This window comes from Sorghum bicolor, chromosome 5 (genome assembly GCF_000003195.3).
Source record: "Sorghum bicolor cultivar BTx623 chromosome 5, Sorghum_bicolor_NCBIv3, whole genome shotgun sequence".
Classification (NCBI taxonomy): domain Eukaryota; kingdom Viridiplantae; phylum Streptophyta; class Magnoliopsida; order Poales; family Poaceae; genus Sorghum; species Sorghum bicolor.
In genome coordinates this window covers 2,066,324-2,085,993 of record NC_012874.2, presented here as the reverse complement: position 1 = coordinate 2,085,993, position 19,670 = coordinate 2,066,324, and the positions used below count along the sequence as shown (strand labels likewise).

Genomic DNA, 19,670 nt, shown 5'->3' with positions numbered 1-19,670 from the left:
TTTTATTTATAAAAAAAATAGGTGTATAATATGTATATTATACTAGTAATAACTAGCCGGTCAAACAGGATATACCGTGGCTCCGCCACCGGGCAACCATTGTCTATTGTGACGTAGTGTTGTTGTTGTTGTTGTTCTTCTTCTTATAGCTCAAGTGCAAAGTGTATGTTAAAAGAGTGACCATGAACAATGAAAAAGAAAACAACAGTGGCATGAAAAATGTTTCAAAAAAAAAAGAATTGAAAAATGCATGATAAATCAAAAAAAGGAATATGAGAAACAAATAGGCGCCTGTGTTGATGTGGACACAACATGAACTGGCCGGAACTCGCATGCCTCTTTCTCCACTACGATCCCACATACGTACAAACTCCAAACAAACGAAAAGAAAAATGACAAAGGTGGCGCAACACATGGATTATTACTCCTTGACTCCTTGTGGATGCATGTCTGCATGAGAAAAAAGTCATGCTACATATGTTACCGCGGTGTTCCTTCTTCATCACTTTGAGCTTATCAGCCGGTGACGCCGCAATGACTAGATCAGCATTTTTTTCATACGAACCTTTCAAGCTTACAACTTTCTCCTTACCTCTGGTTTTCTCTGCCAGAGCGATAGCAGCAAAAATTTCACGTTGCTGCTCCATCAGGAAGGCTTGGGCGGCTTCGAAATCTTTCCCTAGTGGAGCAGCAGCCATGACACCATCGAAGGCCATCTTCATCTTCAGCGAGTCATCTAGACCTGCTTCTACGGTGAGTGTAATAGCAACAAGGATGAGTAGGAGGATCTTAGTCATTAGTGCCATAATGTATCTGTGCTAGGAATTGATCGATTGGGAGGAAAGAAGATGATGTTTTGATGGGCTATGTTGATGAGTTACACACGTCGTTTTAAGCATGGATGTACGTTGCATGCGGTCTAAAATTAGCTACCTCCATGCATTGCGTACTAGTTTTTAGGGTATCGCATATATAGTTCATGCTCACTCCTTAACAACCCCTATCTTGAGCACGAACCACGTTACATAAGCTTATAACCGGTTAGAAAGGTAAAATAAATGGTTTTAAAAGTTCAGAGAGGTGGTTTACTCGATTTTAAAATTTAGAGAGGAAAAATAGACTTTCGCAAAAAATGAGGATGTAAGAGCATCTCCAACAGTAGAAGAAAACTCCAACCCTAAAGCCTATTTATCGGGGGAGATACAAAGCGTCTTTTGGGGGTTTAAAAGGTTTTCTCTCCATGGAAATCCAATTCTAAGTGAGAAAAATAGTGAATTGTGGGAGGAGAGATCTTATCTTTATTTGAGGGGTAGGGGCTATAATTTGAAAAATTGAGATTTTTTTTTCTTATTGAGATTGGATTTAGAAAACTACTAGAGCTACAAGATCTTTAAGATAACGGTCTTTTCTCATTAAAGGTAAGAAAAGGATGACCATTTTAGATGTTATGTGAACTTTTTTTTCTATTTTTGTAAGCTGTCGCGAGGCCGATAACTTGTCAGCAAAAAGCCCAGCCCAGTCCAGAGAAGGATACTCCGTAGCGAGTGACTAACCTTTTGTTTAGATTCAAAAAGTTTTTGGATTTTGACAGAGTAACATTTTTGTTTTTATTTTTGACAAACATTATCTAATTATAGAGTAACTAGACTTAAAAGATTCGTCTCACGATTTACAGGCAAACTATGTAATTAGTTTTTATTTTTATCTATATTTAATGCTCTACTACGTGCCACGATATTCGATGTGACAGATAATCTGAAATTTTTGAGCCTAGAGAAAGATTGGCCCCCTCCGCCGCCGCCGCCGCCGCCGTTTTCCCGTTTCCCGGCGTCGGCGCTGTCCATGTCCGGACGACCAAGGCCTCCTCTACGAGCACCCCTTCCCGTTGATCTTCGGCCTTGCCAAGGGACACGGGACATGAGTACACGCGGGCTCAACGAGAAGGGCGGCCAGCTCACGTGCCAGTCTCCGTCGCCGGTGGCTTCCCCGATGGACGTCGACGACCTCCTCTCCGAGATACTCCTCCGCCTTGCCCCGCTGCCGTCCTCGCTCCCCCGCGCGTCCCTCGTCTGCACCCGCTGGCGCCGCCTCGTCAGCGACCCCGGCTTCTTGCGCCGCTTCCGCGCCCACCATTGGAAGCCCCTCGGCGTATTCTTTGGAAGAGACAAAGACCTCTCCTTCAGCTTCTTCTTGCGCCCGCGGGACTCCGCCCCGCCCGAGCGCTTCTCCCTGCGCGTGCCGCGCGAGTGCCACGAAGGCGGGGGCGGGGGTGGGGGCGGCCGTGCTGACTGCATCTGGGAATTCTTGGACTGCCGCCCTGGGCGCGTGGTCCTAGCCAACTACGGCACCCGCCAGATCCTGGTGTGGAACCCCGTCACAGGCGAGGACCATCTCCTAGGAGTTTCGCAGTTCTCTGATGCTGATCAGATACGGTACGGGCTACGCATGCAAGCGGCGTTAATCTGTGCCTCCGGCAACAATGGACCCTTCAAGCTTGCTTTGGCGTGGGACGACAGGAGGAGCAATGCACATATCTGTGTTTACTCGTCGGAGGCCGGTGTATGGGGCAATGTCGCCTCCGCAGCAATCCAGCCCTGGTTCAGTGTTGGCCGTGGGAATGTCATGGTTGGGAACACTCTCTACTGGATTCTATTTGGTAGCCGGGTTCGCATCCTTGAATTTGATTTGGGTAGCCAGAACCTATCTGTGATAGAGGTGCCACCAGACGCTGTTGATTACGAAAACCATTGTGGCATCTTCCTGTGTACACTAGCAAAGGGTGGTGGCCTTAGTTTGATGGTCATGTCAGAGAACCTCAAGGGTCAGCTTTGGGCGTGGGAGAAGACGACTGAAGACTCTGATGGTGCTTTTCAATGGATGCTTGGAGGAACAATTGAACTGGACATGCTTCTTTCGCTGAGATCAGAGGGTCACCGATCAGTATTTTGGCTTGAAGGGAATGATAATGTCATGTTTGTGTCAACATATAAAGGCATCTTCATGGTTCATCTCCAGTCAATGCAGTTTGAAATGATTTTCGAAACTGGTCCTGTTGGCCATTGGTCTATCTTTCCATTCAAGTATCTACATGCTCCAGGTAATAACTTACATTTACATTGCTAGTATACCAAAAGCTTAGTTCTTTTCATATAATATAATTGCTCTGTTGAATACCCCAAGTCCTTTAATGTCGGACTAAATTAATTCAATCATATATTCATACTCATACATGTGTTTTAACTTGGCTGCTTGATGAACTCTTAATACATTGTTTCGTTGTTCGGAGTTATTTTTCTGAATTACATTCCTCAATGTTAGTTTTTCTTGTCTCTGCCATATATTTGGCTTGCACTAATATTTGCATTAATATAGTATAAATCTCTTCATCCTGATGCATAATAATTGGAAACTGGCAAGGGGCCAAAGCTTGAACCAACTGAAATGGCAAATTAGTAATACGATTGGCACAATTTATAGCTTAAAGTTTTTCAGACAATTCTTTTTCTCTACTAATCTTGGTATGATTCTAAAATCTTCAATTGTGTTTTTCTCTGTTATTGCCTTGTGAATTAACTGTTCTTTGCAACTTTTTGAACAACCTTGCTTAATTGCTCTTAGGGACAAGTTCAGTTACACCACAAAATTAATTAATTTTTTAATCTTTTTCAGGATAACTTCATTAAGCTGATTTGTGATCCCTTTAACTACATGTCTTGGTTCATTTTAATTTTTGCCTGCTATATATGGTTTAAAATAAGCCCACTTTAAAATAATTTGGCATTATATGTCTTTTGCTTACAAGTATGAATTATGTTTCTATGAAGTCTTGCTATTGTTTTATGATGCTGCTATACGCCAACTACTTTGTTTTTCAAAGTATTAGTTGCTAATCATTTAAGTATTCATCACATATTTGCACAATTTTGGTTGCATTTTCGGAAAGCTATAAGCAAACTGGAGCAAGTGTCATTTTCTGAGGGATATAACCAGCTGCAGTTTATTCCATCTATTCCCTATGCCAAACTTCTCTAACTTTGAGCAGATTGATAGAAAAAATTTATCAACGCCTACAATACCAAATTAGTTTCACTAAACTCTCCATAAATTATGTCTTGATAATGCATTTATTTGAACTTATAGATACTAATATACTTTTTTTTTAAAATGTTGAAGTTAGTTTGGCATAGGTAAAAGCAAAGTCAACTTTAATTTGGAACAGGAGTATTTGATTTGATACATATCCCTTGATGATGGCCCTTTATTTCTTACAGAGTTCTCTCTTATTAGTCAATGATTCTTTTCCCTGACTTCATTCTGCTGGAACTTCTTGTTTAATAAAACAAAAATATGGTTAGACAGAGTCAGGTAGAACACAGAACTGAGGTGGGGAAGTTCGTAGAGAGGATTCAGGAATAGGTTTGGACTACAATTTTCTACTCACTTCTCTACTGAGTTCTTCAAATTACACATATTCTACACTGGATGTGATTGGAAGCCTAGCTTGGTCCTGGCCTGTCTTGCAACATCTTTCACTAGCTTGTTTGGTTGTCTGTACCGATCTTCTTAGCAAGGCCAACATGAACATCATTACATCAAATCGCCTTTAGCCAGGCTCCAGAGAAGCGTATAGATTGAGTGTGTTTCCCGCAGGCTAGGGCGGCATGGGACTCAAAAGCATTTCTTAGGCTTGGCTGTTCACTTGTGTACATGCAGCATCTTTCGTTTGCAAGGGTTCAGGCCTAGTTCATTTAGACCTTGTTTAGTTCCGAAAACTTTTTGATTTTCGGAACTGTAGCACTTTCGTTTTTATTTGACAAACATTGTTCAGTCATAGAGTAACCAGGCTTAAAAGATTCATCTTGCGATTTACAGGTAAACTGTGTAATTAGTTTTTATTTCCGTCTATATTTAATGCCTCATGCATGTGCCACCAGATTCGAGGGGACGGGGAATGTTGAAAAATTTTTGGTTTTTGGGGTGAACTAAACAAGGCCTTAATACATGCAACCGGGCAAACTTATTTGGTACTTTTGTGGAACTAGTTTGAGCCTGGTTGAGGAATCTGATACATACATGCTACTTGACCTAGTTTGAACCCAAGTAATCAGCATTAGGGTGACTGGGATTCCCTTTGGTTCTGTCCTCAGTCGCCTTTTTCTTGCAGGTGACATTTTGCATCAGGGAGGTGTAGGCAGCGACAGTGTTCAAGGAAGTCAACAAGGGCATGGAGGAGAAGACAGATCCGACAGGTGGGCCCCGCATGTCAGCATCAAAGAGGGAGGAGCACAGGTGTACGTTGCTGGGCAGAAGCGGGCCGATGCGCATGTGAGTTGGGAAGGAGGTGGCCCCACCTGGTGAAAACTGAAAACAAAAAGTTTTCAAGGACAGAAGAGTTTTGTCCTGTTGGAGTTTAGGAATTTCCTTTTGGAGGTTGGTTTCAGTCTCAAATTTGAATGAGTTTCAATTTGGCTTGAGGGACTTCACTTTATATACCACCAGAGGTTCACACTCAAGCACTCAACGTGCGCACAATCTGTATGTTTGTTTAATGCAATCTCGAAATATTTTCAAAACTAATTTAGCTCCTGTTCTTGCAATTTAGTAGATCCTATATTCACATCTAGTCTACTTGAATTGGTTTTCTCCTCCTAACGTGCCATCTAAAGTCAGCATAACAGATAGCAGTTCCCACAACTATGAACCACCTCCGGATTAACTTCCATCTGATCGAGCAAAGCCGATCGATTCAGTTTCTGCATCTCTGAATCCTAGTTTGTTCTAGCCACCAAATCTGGCCAAACTGCAGTTTGGATTCCAGCAGCACAACAAACATTTAAGACAAATGTACTCTATGCCTTAAGCCTTATAGCAACAGATTCGAAGTCTATAATATGTTTACCAAGGATCTCTGAAATCAACAGCCAAAAATATAAGCAACACAGCATTCAAACCAAGACTGGATTGCTGAGGACATCATCTTAAATTGTAAACCTTTTTCTTGTTTTTTGAGACTTAGTGTTGCGTATGTCACAGTAAAAAAAATGCGCATGCTAATGATAGATCTGCAGGTTTTTTCCTCCTTAAAAAAAGTTCCGGAAAAAGGGAACTTTAGGTGCAAATGTCGAATATGACAGCATAACTCAATGAATACCTTAGTGGATTCAAGACTGAACAATAACTCAAGCAAATTCAATAATGAAGAGCAAAAAACAACAGGCTAACTGATGATGACACTGCATATATAGCAGGTACAGTAAGATTGTCCAACCCCCCCCCCCACCACCACCACCACCAACAAAAAAAAAGGTACAGTAAGTGCTGATGGGTTACTTGTTCGGGTACTGAATACTCTGATGGTCACACGCTACAGACCTAGAACGCGAAACTAAAAACCAATACCAAACTATACTCAAGAAGCCATCCCTTCCTTGCAATTGCAATATATATATAGTCAAGATCAACTATACTCAAGAAGCCATCCCTTGCACATCAGCCACCAGCTCCCTCTTTCCATCCCTTTCCTATTATCTGATTCACACAGGGTGTATCTCTGCATCGTCAATCAAAGTTTGTCTCAATGATTGCAATGCAGTGAAAAGGGCAGTATAAACTCTGTTCCTATGGGATCAAGCTTCGAATCATTGCAATGCACAGGAAAATTTCAATGATACAGATCACTATTTAGCTTTTTACCACAGTAAGGGCTTCCCCTATAGTATTCTCCTAAAAATAATAGCTTCTACAGAAGCATTGAAACTGAAATAAGGTACCATTGAGTAAAGCACTACCATCTCATATTGGTTAGCACAATAAAGTAAATGGACAAAGAATTCCGCCGGCAATACAGCACTTTACATCTATATGGTGTCATATAATCTGCACTTACCCTCATGCTATCTTATCTTATACAACCAGAAATTGGGCTCCTGCTAATGAGTTATGAAATCAGACTGCTACTTCAAGTAAAACCGAAAGTTGATGGCAGATTTTCACAACAATATAATAACGCTCTTATGATCATGCAAACTACGTACAATCTAGGGGCGAGACATATACTTTATCTACATTTTACACACATAAGCATGGGCTGATCTTGTTTATCAAAGATAACGGTCAGCTGGGCATGAATCAACAAAGTAGAGTAAACAGCATTTCCTTAAGGTACAAATCCACTTCAGCCATTTCCAGGCACAGGAAACCACTCAGGACACTGCGGCTCCCTGCAGGCTGCAGTAGACAACAGATAGGTAACACAACAGTCATTTCTGACTTCTTGGCCATTGCCAAACATAGCAAATGAAAATGAAGTCTAGACAGGAGCTAACCAAAATGAAGTCTAGACAGGAGCTAGCTTTTGCCCAATGTGCAACAGGCCCTCCTGGTGTTAGAAATCTTGCCCTGCGGGAACACTGGATAGCATATTAACAATGCGTGTTGCCTAAAATAGATAGTAGATCGTGGCACACTCCAATAAGAAAAGGGAAAAGCACATGCTAACAGTTGTATCCTCCATAAACTATCATGAAACCATATAGAGCACGAGAAGGTAATAAACAGATAAAACTGGCAGGATTCCAAAACCAGCATAGATGTATTGCCATTCTTACCTCTATAGCAAGCACTGACAGAGGCACTAATTTCTTGGGCACTATAAATTCAAAAACACTGCAATGTTTCATGCAATCGCTACTGAACAACCATGAAGGAATGCAAGATAGTGAAAAAAAGGCAATGATGTCAAAAAACAAACCAGTACCCCTGCTTTATCATCTATGCGCCCATCTTGATCTTCCATTCCATCAACAAAGAACTATCTGAAACATAAAAAAAACAGAGACAGAGAAATATAGCAACACATGAACTGAAAATATAATTGGAGCTAAATATGTGGATTAGGCTGCCAAACTAGTAACATCGTCAACCTTCAAAAATCTGAAGCACAAAGAAAAAGAATAAAACCACCTCTACTAACCAGTGCAAAATCATTAGCCAGTAGCAATGCAGGTTCCAATTTACAAATATCTCAACAGTCTACACTCCATTTTCAAATAATGCTACTTGGAAACATCTCCATTGCAACCTAAAAACAAATGATAAAATGTGGTCGCTTGCTGCTGCAACCATATAAAGAGAGACCTTCCTTTGGAGCTAAAATAAGAAGGCAAAACAATTAGTACATAATAAATTGTTTTCAGTTCAAAAAAATAGTACATAATAAATTGTTTTCAGTTAAAAAAAGTAGTACATAATAAATTGGCTGCTCTGCATGTCTAAAAGTCTCGTTTTTGCACATAACTGAATAGGCAATCAAGGATATCAATCTTCCTCAAGTTGCAAGAACTGAATCTGTAAGATACAAGCAGCATTAACAAAACTGGTTGCAAAGAACACATGGAAAACAAATAGACAGAAAAATTGAGATATATATCTATGAGCAAAGAAAAAAAATAAGAGGATGCAGCCTATGTCAAAAGACATCAAGAACTGGGACAGACAAAAGCCCATGTCGACAGGAGAAACGGGAATCCTGACTTTGTGGGCTACAGAATCATCACTAAACAATTTCTTCCAAAAGGAGCTCTTCTTCCTCTCTTCTTCTTTGCTCAGCCTTTCTCTTCTCGTTCTTCTTTCTTGTCTCCTCACCTAGAGCATTAGCGATGGCAATAGGTAACCAAAATCCAGGCCTTTCGAGAAACTGGGCTCGATGCAGAATCATCGCATCTCGTTCTGTCACACCAATGCCCTCAAATGTCCACAAGGAAACAGTGGCAGTGCCTTTAAGGCCCAAGGAGTACCATCCAAGGCCAGAAACAGCAATGTCCATACTGTTGACGTCCCAGCTTGCCCCAGAAACCTCAATATGTCTTTCTGTCCAGTGACCCAATTCATTGACTCGCTCTGGGCCAATTGGAGGCTGAACAGAGATAACATATGAATCAGTATGATACACAGAAAAAAGGCAAAGTATGCATATTTTTCATGATTCTATGATAGATGCAAAACTTGTGTTACAATTGCATTGGACACAGCACATAAAAGCAGGTTTGTTTATTCAATTAACGTAAGGCATATGCTGTTTTCCAATAAAGTAACCTTACTACCAAGTAATCTGCAAGTGGTCTTCTGTTAAAGATAGCTAATTGTGTCATTACAAGAGGCTTCCACCAGATTAGAACAGATTTACCTGAAGTCTGATACCAAAATGTTTCTCTCGCAATTCATCAGCATTTTCAGTCTTTCCAAGATGGAGGGGAACATTGGAAGATGCCCAAACAGTAACATAGATAGTTTGAGCTGATGATTTTAGCACATCCAGCCGTGTTAAGCCTCCAATATGGACAGATTGTCCTACCTGAAATCGTTTACAGCCATTAACTCCGCTGCGAAACTAACATGAATAATACCATCATCTTACAAAGTTTTATTTAAAGACACGAATGCTAGGTGTGGATTTCAGGTTTCTCTCTTGGTGATAGAAGCAAGGACTCTGACACACTAATCATATTTCAGTGATATGCCTCTAGGCTCTAGTAAAGGAACACGAGCATGTGGCTTATTTCAAATATAATGATCATGTCCACTTAACAGATTGCACAAAACAGTCCTTTCCAATTACATCCAGTTATGGTCCCTTGCAGATATGAAATCCATAAATGACAACTAGTAACAAAGCCACTTACTTTCACCCTGAAGGATCGTGGCCGCAATTCTTTCCTTATTTCAACCATCTTCCTTTCCTCATTGTTTAATCTCATTGCCATTATGTAAGGATGCAACAGGCCAGGAGTGTCGTACATCTTTGCCTTTGCAGGTAAAACACCTGTTACCCTCAATATGCCGAGTGTTGTTCCCGGGACAGCAGCTTCAGTCAATCTTGTGATCTTAACACCCTGTTTCTTTGCAAAAGCATTGATCAGCGTAGATTTCCCAGCATTCTGCGCACCAATCACCCAAACGTTGCTCCGAGGTCCTGCTGACTCCTTGATGTACGAAATTAGGTTTCTAACAGCCAAATCTCTGTGGACGCTGATCAAGAACACAGCATCTAGCTTGGGTGCTCCAAAAGCCTTAGCACGGCCACGAACCCACCTATCCAACCGGACACCCATTTGTTGCCATGGAAGCAAATCCACCTTTGTACCAACAAGAACAAGCCTCGGTGTTTCGCTCACCTTTGAATTCCTCCTTCCTTCAAGTGCCTCGAACAACGACTTGGCAGCTCGCTTCGGAAACGACCCATCAAAGTCTGCACAGTCCACCACCATGACTATGACCGGTGTGCCAGCCGACCGCTTCATGACCCGAGACGAAATGAACCGATCAAAATCAAAGTCTGGGATCAGGTTCTCAGCCTTGTCATTCTTCACAAGCCCATAATTCCTCAGCGAGTGGCACCGGCTACAGACGAGGGCCGAGTCCTCCTCAGCCTCAGCCCTCTTGGCCTCCCTCGCTTGGCGCTTCCTCTCGGACTTGGACAGCTTCTCTTTCTTCAGCCTCTGGATCGTCTCCTCAGTGATGTTCCCATAGCCGACTCCCGGCGGGGTGAAACCGTCCAGTTCTTTCCTCCATTTCTCATCCTCGTCTTCTTCCATCTCCTCCCAATCAGAGTCCCAATCGCTGGCAAAAGCATCGATATCAGTGGCACCTTTCACCGGTGAGCCATCATCCTCTTCGTCCCCATCCTCGAAATCTTCAAGGAACTCATCGATATCGCTGTCCAGGCCCTCCAATTCAGCATCCAACGCGTCCTCCGCCACCACCCCCTCCTTCTCATCTTCAAGAAACGCATCCGTATCGGCGGCGGCCAGGAGCACTTCTCCACCTCCTCCCGTCTCGTCCTGGGAGCTGCGGGATGGGTTCTTGAAGAAGCCAGGGAGGTTAGGATCCGCATCCTGCATGAAGACCCCGCATCCAGGACATACAGGCCGGCCTACGGCGGCCTCCTCGTCATCCCTGCCCTCGCTGATGACCGGGGCCGGCGGCCTGCTACGCCTGCCGGTGGGTACGGCAGAGGCGGAAAGGCTGCGCCTTTGGGGCAGGAATGGCGGGGACAGCAAGGGGAGGCCGCGGGGAGGTGGAGCTGACGGGGAGAGGAGGCGGAAGGGAAGGCGAGCCGCCGCCGCGGCGATTGGGAGGAGGGGTTTAGCAGCCATTTGAGAGCTGCAGCGGCGAAGAGGATAGGACATACGAGTGTTCCGTCCAAATTTTTAGGGCCTGTTTCGAATGCAGGAATAGAAAACGGAGAAACAGAAGAAAAAAAAAACACAGGAATATGATGTAGTATGTAGTGGTAAAACAGAGGAAAGGAAAAACACAGGAAATAACTTGAAAGGGGTGTTTGGAACACAGGAATTCATAACACAGGAATCATGAGTCTGAATGATAAAGAGTCATTGTTAGTGCTTAATAAAATGATAATATATACTGTGTTAGTTGCATGACGCCGGCGGACTCGGCAGCGTGACGCAGAGCAGAGCAGTGACCAGCAGCAGCCTGCTGCGCGCTTGGGGCGGAGCAGCAGCACAGTGCCAGGCGCAGGCAGCGGGCCCCAGCCTAGAGCGGAGCAGTGGCGTGGTGGCCGGATTTGGCAGCGGGGCATTCCGTTCTTATAGTGATTAGCTGTTCGTCTTTCTCTTCTCGTTTGATTTTTCTCGGGCAAGCGCAAAGGAAAGCAAAACAAGAGGTGAGAGCGGATGCTTTTTTTCTGTGAAATCGTGTTGTTGCTACAGTCTTCCCGAGGAAAGGTTTCATTCATTTCCTTCGTTCCAAACGGTCTCCTTATTTTCCTTTCCTCCGTTTTCGTTTCCTTTACTTTTCCTATGAAAAAACTACGTTCCAAACAGGCCCTTACTGGAAAAAAAAAGCGTGGGAAATTTCTTTCTTGATGACCTTTTTTTGCCTTTTTTTTGTTCCTTGTGTGCCGGAGAGTCTTCTGGTAGAAGTTTCAAAAAGAAAAATGAGTCTTCTACTCTAGTAGAGTAATCGTATGATTCTTTAATTCTGAAAAAATACATCTAGATAAGTGGATGAATTTTTCCCAGCAACAACTCATTGTGAGATTGGTAAAATTAGCAGCTAAAACATAAGAGTTAACTGGTACACAAAGCACCCGAAATTTGAGCGGTGAATGAAGCTAAAAATTATGTAAATTTTAAGTTCATTTTTGTATATCACTGTTGAAAAAAAATGGACTGCAGATTTACTGCCTTAGAAACTGTTTACTTGTCTGAAAATTCATAGCTAAAAATATTATTTAATGATTCATTGTAAGAGAAAAAACATTATGAATAGCTAGAATTCAACAGATAAGCTCAACCAAATGGGTTTGGCAACGTGAAATTCTTAGAGTTCTCCAAAAGATTCTTAGAGCATCTCCAATTGTTTGGAAAAATTGACTTGGTAAAATTTATCATTTGGCAACTTGCTAAACCTTTTGGCAAGTGAATTTTCTTTGTATCTCCAATAGTTTGCTAAATTGGGCTTGGTAAACACAGAAAAGTAGGCCCACATATAACTCATCGAACATCTGTGGAACCATCATCCAGATTTATACTCGTACTATATGATATAGTTATCCATATATTTATATTTCATCCATACATTTAAATTTATATTTCATCCATCCATTGTAAATTTACATGCTTTATCACATGACATTGTAAATTTAAATTTATATTTCATCCATAATTTTAAATTTACCAGCAGCAGCAGAACCAATCATCAAGCGCTGCAGGCAATCTTCAGCAGCAGAACCAATCACCAGCAGCAGCACAATCAATCGCCAGCAGCAGCAGAACCATCAATCGCCAGCAGCAGCACAATCAATCGCCAGCAGCAGCATAACCAATCACCAATCACCAGCAGCAGAACCATGCAGCAGCATTTCAGCATCATCCGCGCCCGGGATTCCAAGCGACGCCGAGCGCGGATACATCCGCGCGCGACCCCGACATTTTCCAAGTTGCAAAAATATAGCAAGTCCTATTCCAATCTGTTGGAGAAAGATTTTTCTTCTTTTTCCAAATAAAGTAAATAAAATAAAATAAAATAAAAACAAAAACTAAGACGAGGGCCATGCGAAATTAGAGAGAAGGGGACAGATAAAGTGCGGAATCTGGAATGCATGTATGCGCATGTATTGTGAATTGAGGAGAAAATTTGTAAGTGCTTAATTTTATGAAGTTTAGATAAATAAATGTAGGGTTGTTTTTTCTCTTTCTTTTAACAAAAAACAAATTTGAAGTTGGCCCCTTTGGAATCTTGGAATTTCAAAACGCGGGAATAGAAAAAACATAGAGATGTATATGTAAAACGGAGAAAAACGCAGGAATTCCAAAGTTCAGCACCCGATTATAATCGATGTCATATAAGCGGGTTCCAAACAAGGCAACACAACAGTCTCAGGTCTGAACGCATGCTAAACTAGTAGGAGAGCAAATTATTACCAACGTCAGTGCACCATAAATAAAGCGATAACTTTGCAGATGACATGCCTCATATCTTCTGGCATCCACACCTGATACTGGTAGCATTCCTAGGTAACTCACCAAGTTCACAAATGTCGAGCCGACAGACATGGACCAACCACCAAAACTCTCCTCGCTAGGCATTAAGCTTAAATCTATACTAAACAACAAGATGAAGAAAAGGTGACACATCATTTCCAGATTCAAGTTAATATCAAGGCAACCCTTAGTCATGAAATAGATATTGATCCCAAGCTGCAGTTTGCCAACGCGGTACCTGCACATAAAAGAACAGAGATGCTATTAACAATCAGTCTGAAGGAGAAATGCCCCCCAAAAAAGAGAGTAATCTTTATGAGTACCAAGCTATTTCTTCAACAAAGCTGTCATTTCTCATTCAACTAATGTGAAGTTGGCCTAACAAAAGTATCCTCTGCGGCATTGCACAGTTTCAGCTAAGTGCTCTATATAACTAATTCGTTTTCAAGCTGACTAAACTCTAAAGGTACAGGCAGTCAACTTGCCCATACTTTTGCTAACCTTGGACCTTGGATCCGTTAGGTACTCACAAAACTCTGTTAGTGAAATAAAATGACTACAGTCAACTTGCCCATACTTTTGCTAACCTTGGATCTGTTAGGTACTCACAAAACTCTGTTAGTGAAATAAAATGACTATCAAGGTCAGGGACACTGGGACACAGCATAGCAGTCTATCAGACCACATATGCCAAACAGGATGCTTTGTAATAAACATGCTATAGGAAGAGATATCATAGAATTTTTAAGCAAACGTGATGCATGACACACAACAGAGCCACTACATAATGAATTACTAAGCACTAACTCAATTAGGCGCAAGAGTATAATTACTCTATTACTATGTTATGTACTGCTCAACTTCTGGGAAAAAAAATGCTGTAGCGTTTACAGAACTGGAACTTCGAGGAATTTCTGATGTAACTCAAGAAAGGCTGTGAATATTGTGACACCACCTATGTAAGTTTTTTTTTTGTATCACATGGCAGTGCTAGTAACAGTAACTACTACAGCCACAACCGATAGGATAACCACAAGCCTGGGAGAAAAGGCAACTGAGGATAAAAGTAACCAAAGGGCATGCCAGTCAAATTATCTGGGTTCAAACTAGGTCACATAAATAGTGTAGAGGGGCATAACCCAGCAGCATGCATGTTTTTGTGAGTATGTATAGGTAGAAGGAATTGAGTAGAGGTGCGGAGAAAATTGTCATCTGAACCTATTCCTGAATCACCAATTCTACTGTCCTCTCTATCACTTCCCCCAAAAAGTTCTCCTGTGGTTTACCTGACTCTCTGTCCAACCCTATTTTATTTAATCTGACAAGTTCCAGGAAGGGAAATAATTATCAATATAGTGAGGGAATTCTGTAAGCAATAATGGGTAACAAATAAACTGTAACTGGCTGTATCCGTCAGATGACAATTGCATCCAGTTTATTTATAGCTCTCAGAAAATGCCAATCCAAAATGAGCAAACGCGTGATGAATGCTTAAATGATGAACAACTAAGATTTTGAAAACAAAAGGTTGACATATAGCAGCATGTCATTATATCATCTTACCATCACAAAATAGCAGCAGTACTTGATACAAACATAATTCATACTTATATAAGTAAAAGACATATCATGCATAATCATTTTTATAAAGTGAGCTTATTTTACACCATATAGTGGATAAAATTAAAATGCACAAAAAAATACAGTAAAAGTGATTGTGAATCTTAATATGGTTATTCTGATAAAGATTTTTTTTAAATAGGTTCATCAAATTTCTGGTGAGATTGAGCTTGTCACTAAAAGCAATTAAGAAATGCTCTTCGATAAGTGGCAATTTCTACATTATTTCACCAGGTCAGAATAGAGCAAGTCACAATTCAAGATTTTAGACTCATACGGTCATACAAAGACTCATATAGAGAAAATGAATTGTCTGAAAACAATGCAATTAACTCTAGGCTAGAAAATGTTACATTTGAGATGGTTCAAGACTTGGCTCCCTGACAATTTCAAACTATTTTGCATGTGGATGGAAAGATTTATACTATAGCTATGCAAATATTAGTACCATATGGTGCAGGTCGCGTATATGGCAATAGACAAGAAAAACTATCATTAGGCTATATAATTGTGAAAAATAACATCCAAACAACAAAATGCAGCGCCGAGAGTTCATCAAGCAACCAAGTTACATATATGAATATATGATTGAATTTCAATTGTTAGTCCAACACAAAAGGACTTGTGGTATTCAACAGATAAATTATAGGAAAAAGAACAAAGCTTTTGGTATACTTGCAATGTAAAATCATGCAATTACCTTGAGCATATCGATTCTTGAATGGATGGATACACTGACTGGTAACAATGCTGGTTTCAAAAATCTTTTGAAACTGCATTGACTCAAGATCAACCATGAAGAGGCCTCTATTTGTGGACACAAACATCACATTATCATCCCCTGCAAGCCAAAGTACTTGTTGGTACTCCCCTGATCTCAAAGAAAGAAGCTTGTCCAGTTCAATTGTTCCTCCATGCATCCATCGATCAACACCATCAGAGTCAGGCGACGTCTCCCACAACCAAAGTTGAGCTTTGAGGTTGGCTGACATGACTATTAAGCTAAGGCCACCATTCTTTGCTAGGGTACACAAGAAGATGCCCCAATGGTCTTCTTCAACCGGTGGCCCTTCTATCACAGCTACGTTCTGACTACCCAGATCAACCTGAAGGATGTGGACCTGATGGCCAAACAGAATCCAGTAAAGGGTATTGTCAACCAGGACATTTCCATAGCCAACACTGGACAATGGTTTGACTGCTGTGGAGACGACATCGCCCCACACACCAGTCTCCGACGAGTAAACGCAGACATGTGCAATGTTGTGGTGGAGTTCATTCCATGCCAAAATGAACTTAAAGGGACCCTTGTCGCCAGAGGCACCGATTACCGCCCCTTTCATATATGACCCATTCTGGTTGCGGACAGGATCCAAGAACTGCGAGATGTCTAGGAAATGGGCCTCGCCTGTGAGGGGGTTCCACACCAGGAACTGGCAGACGACATGGCCAGTTCGACCCCTGTGGGCTAGGACCACGCGCCCATGGCGGCAGCCGTGGAGCTCCCAGGTGTACCTCTCGAAGACGTTGCGCAGCACGCGCACGGAGAAGCGCTCGGGCGGTGTAGTAGGGTACCGCGGATCCGAGATGAAACTGAAGGAGAGATCTTCGCCGCCGCCGAAGAAGACGCCGAGGGGCCTCCAGTGGTGAGCACGGAAGCGGCGGATGAAGCTCGGGTCGGTGACGAGGCGTCGCCAGCGGCTGCATACGAGGGACGCAAGGGGCAGCGAGGACGGCAGCGGGGGCAGGCGGAGGAGGATCTCGGAGAGAAGGTCGTCGAGGTCCATCGGCGAAGCCGGCCACGGCGACGGCCGCGTGAGTTGCCGGCGTGTCGCTTGCGAAGGCCGAAGGCCGACGCGACGACGGGGGATCTCGGGGAGGAGGCCTTGGTCGTCCATGGACATGGAGGGCGCCGACTCGCCGACGGGCAAGGGGAGCGGCGGCGGCGGCGGCGGCTGACGGGCTGAAGCTGATCCTCCTGGCCCATCCTTCTCTGGGCTTGGGCTGGTCTGCGCTGACAAGATATTATGGGCTGGGCTTAGTCTTTCTCTATTATTTCTTGTGTGGAAAACTTTTTGGAAACAGTTTGACCACTCGATTTTCAACAGATATACACCCATATATACTCCCTTTGTCCAGGAAAACAGACAACTATAAAATATAAATTGCAGGACAGATAAAGTTATTCATGTTTGACCAAGTTTTAAGTTAATAATATTCATATTTATGACTCTAAGTTAATTTATTATAAAAATATATTTCATACTTGATCTAATGATATTTTTTTGATGTTATAAATATTTATAGTTTTTAATTATAATTGGTAAAATATGATATATTAAAGTATGGTACTGTGCTAGAATTGTATGTGTTTTCTGGATGAAGGGAGTATACTTAAGTAACGGAAAGCAAACAATAGCATGCACTTCGGACCTGTTTAGATTTGTTTCTCTAAACTTTAGAGCTAAAGTCTCCAAATAAATGATCTAAGTTAGCTTTAAATTTTAGTCCATCTCACCTTAGAGCATGGCACTGCATGTGGCCTTTCCCCTCATTTTCGTGCTAGCCAAGTGGTCAACACCTTCTATCACCTATTGTGATTTATAGTCACAGATATTTAATGCTTATAAAAATGTGTGCACATAAATTGGTACTAGTAACTACGCCCTCCTCTATAAATAAGGCCTTGTTTAGATGGAAAAAGTTTTTGTATTTTGACACTGTAGCATTTTCAATTTTATTTGACAAATATTGTCTAATTATAGAGTAATTAGGCTTAAAAGATTCGTCTCGTGATTTACAGATAAACTGTGCAATTAGTTATTCTTTTTATCTATATTTAATACTTCATGCATTTGTCATAAGATTCGATGTGACGGAGAATCTTGTAAAGTTTTGGGTTTTTGGGTGTATCTAAACAAGGCCTAAGTGTCGTTATGTTCAAACTTTCTTAAATTTCGTGTCGGTCAAATTTTTTTAAGTTTGACTAGATTTATAAAAAAAATATTAACATTATTTGTATCTTTAAATAAATTTATTATAAAAATAGATCAATAATCTATTTAATGATATTAATTATGTACTATAAATATTACTATTTTCTTATACTCAAACTCTGAATAAATAGTTTCTTAGAGTTGTCTTGAGTTAAACTTTTTAACATTTGTAAAATATGATATATTAAAGCATGGTACTGTGCTAGAATTGCATGTGTTTTCTGGATGAAGGGAGTATACTTAAGTAATGGAAAGCAAATAATAATATGCACTTAAGACGTGTTTGGACTTGCTCCTCTAAACTTTAGAGCTAAAGTCTCCAAACAAATGATCTAAGTTAGCTTTAAATTTTAGTCCATCTCACCTTAGAGCTTGGCACTGCATGTGGCCTTTCCCCTCATTTTCGCGCTAGCCAAGTGGTCAACACCTTCTGTCACCTATTGTGATTTCTGGTCACAGATATTTAATGCTTATAAAAATGTGTGCGTATAAATTGGTACTAACTACGCCCTCCTCCATAAATAAGTGTCGTTATGTTCAAACTTTCTTAAGTGTCAAATTTTTTTAAGTTTGACTAGATTTATAAAAATATTAACATTATTTGTATCTTCAAATAAATTTATTATGGAAATAGATCAATAATCTATTTAATGATATTAATTATGTACTATAAATATTACTATTTTCTTATACTTGAACTCTAAATAAATAGTTTCTTAGAGTTGTCTTGAGTTGAACTTTTTAACATTTGACTAAATTTCTTTATAAAAAATATTAAGATTTATAGTACCAAATTAGTATCGTTGAATTTATCATAGACTGTTTTTTTATAAGATACTCATTTTATGACATAAAATTTTAATTTTTTTATAAAGTTAGTCAAACTTAAAACTGACATAGAGGAACATATTTGGTCAAAGTTGAAAGAATTTGACTTCTCGAGAAACGAGAACGACACTTATTTGAGGACAGACGCAGTAATGACTTGTTGCATCAAAAATTCTAGTTGACACAATGTTCTAGACAGTCTTTCTTTATGTATAAAATTTTAATGCTCCACCCACCGCTCATTCCCATCTCACACAAATTTGGTCAAACTTAAAAATTTCGACTTATAATAAAGAGTTGATTTATTTAGGATAGAGAATATAGCCTAACATAGAATGTGTACTAAGGGCACTCACAATGCAAGACTCTATCATAGAGTCTAAGACAATTACATATTATTTATTGTATTTTGCTGATGTAGCAGCATATTTATTGAAGAAAGAGGTAGAAAAAATAAGACTCCAAGTCTTATTTAGACTCTAAGTCTACATTGTTCGAGGTAATAAATAATTTAGACTCTATAACAAAATCTGCATTGTGAGTGCCCTAAGTAGAGTAGTAGTACTTTTTTTTATCACAGTATATTTGTGACAAACTAGTAAGGCACAACATGTGGCTGTTCCCCTCATATTGCGTGCTAACCAAGTGGTCAACATCTTCTGCCACCTGTGATTTCTGGTTTCAATGCCTATAAAAATGTGTGCTCACAAATGGGTAACTA

General features: G+C 40.9%; 3 protein-coding genes across 4 annotated transcripts; 1 reads left to right on the top strand and 2 right to left on the bottom strand.

The window, feature by feature from the left end:
* LOC110435446 lies at positions 1,756-5,577 on the top strand. Of its 2 annotated transcripts, none has more exons than XM_021460994.1 (2): positions 1,756-3,097; positions 5,165-5,577. In XM_021460994.1, exons 1-2 carry the CDS (start codon positions 1,843-1,845, stop codon positions 5,356-5,358), a joined length of 1,449 nt encoding a protein of 482 aa, XP_021316669.1. In that variant the 5' UTR covers positions 1,756-1,842; the 3' UTR covers positions 5,359-5,577. The 2 variants fall into 2 exon arrangements, with proteins under 2 accessions (XP_021316669.1, XP_021316670.1); XM_021460995.1 differs by having other exon boundaries at positions 5,148-5,318.
* Positions 8,213-11,288, bottom strand: LOC8069261 (GTP-binding protein BRASSINAZOLE INSENSITIVE PALE GREEN 2, chloroplastic). The gene is made up of 3 exons (XM_002448889.2): positions 9,681-11,288; positions 9,185-9,352; positions 8,213-8,914 (listed from the first exon to the last, which is right to left on the bottom strand). The coding sequence occupies exons 1-3, from the start codon at positions 11,184-11,186 to the stop codon at positions 8,555-8,557; spliced, it is 2,034 nt and encodes a 677-aa protein (XP_002448934.2). The 5' UTR covers positions 11,187-11,288; the 3' UTR covers positions 8,213-8,554.
* LOC8083060 lies at positions 13,404-17,264 on the bottom strand. Its single transcript, XM_002448888.2, has 2 exons — positions 15,826-17,264; positions 13,404-13,743 (listed from the first exon to the last, which is right to left on the bottom strand). The coding sequence occupies exons 1-2, from the start codon at positions 17,243-17,245 to the stop codon at positions 13,697-13,699; spliced, it is 1,467 nt and encodes a 488-aa protein (XP_002448933.2). The 5' UTR covers positions 17,246-17,264; the 3' UTR covers positions 13,404-13,696.

Excerpts from the sequence above, each read along its gene's own strand:
- LOC110435446 (XM_021460994.1), top strand. The coding sequence starts at position 1,843 with ATGTCCGGACGACCAAGGCCTCCTCTACGAGCACCCCTTCCCGTTGAT. Across the intron at positions 3,098-5,164 it reads CAAGTATCTACATGCTCCAG|GTGACATTTTGCATCAGGGA; the intron begins GTAATAACTTAC and ends TTTTTCTTGCAG.
- LOC8083060 (XM_002448888.2), bottom strand. The coding sequence starts at position 17,245 with ATGGGTGTATATCTGTTGAAAATCGAGTGGTCAAACTGTTTCCAAAAA. Across the intron at positions 13,744-15,825 it reads CAAGAATCGATATGCTCAAG|GTACCGCGTTGGCAAACTGC; the intron begins GTAATTGCATGA and ends TTTTATGTGCAG.
- LOC8069261 (XM_002448889.2), bottom strand. The coding sequence starts at position 11,186 with ATGTCCTATCCTCTTCGCCGCTGCAGCTCTCAAATGGCTGCTAAACCC. Across the intron at positions 9,353-9,680 it reads CACGATCCTTCAGGGTGAAA|GTAGGACAATCTGTCCATAT; the intron begins GTAAGTGGCTTT and ends AAACGATTTCAG. Across the intron at positions 8,915-9,184 it reads ATTTTGGTATCAGACTTCAG|CCTCCAATTGGCCCAGAGCG; the intron begins GTAAATCTGTTC and ends ATCTCTGTTCAG.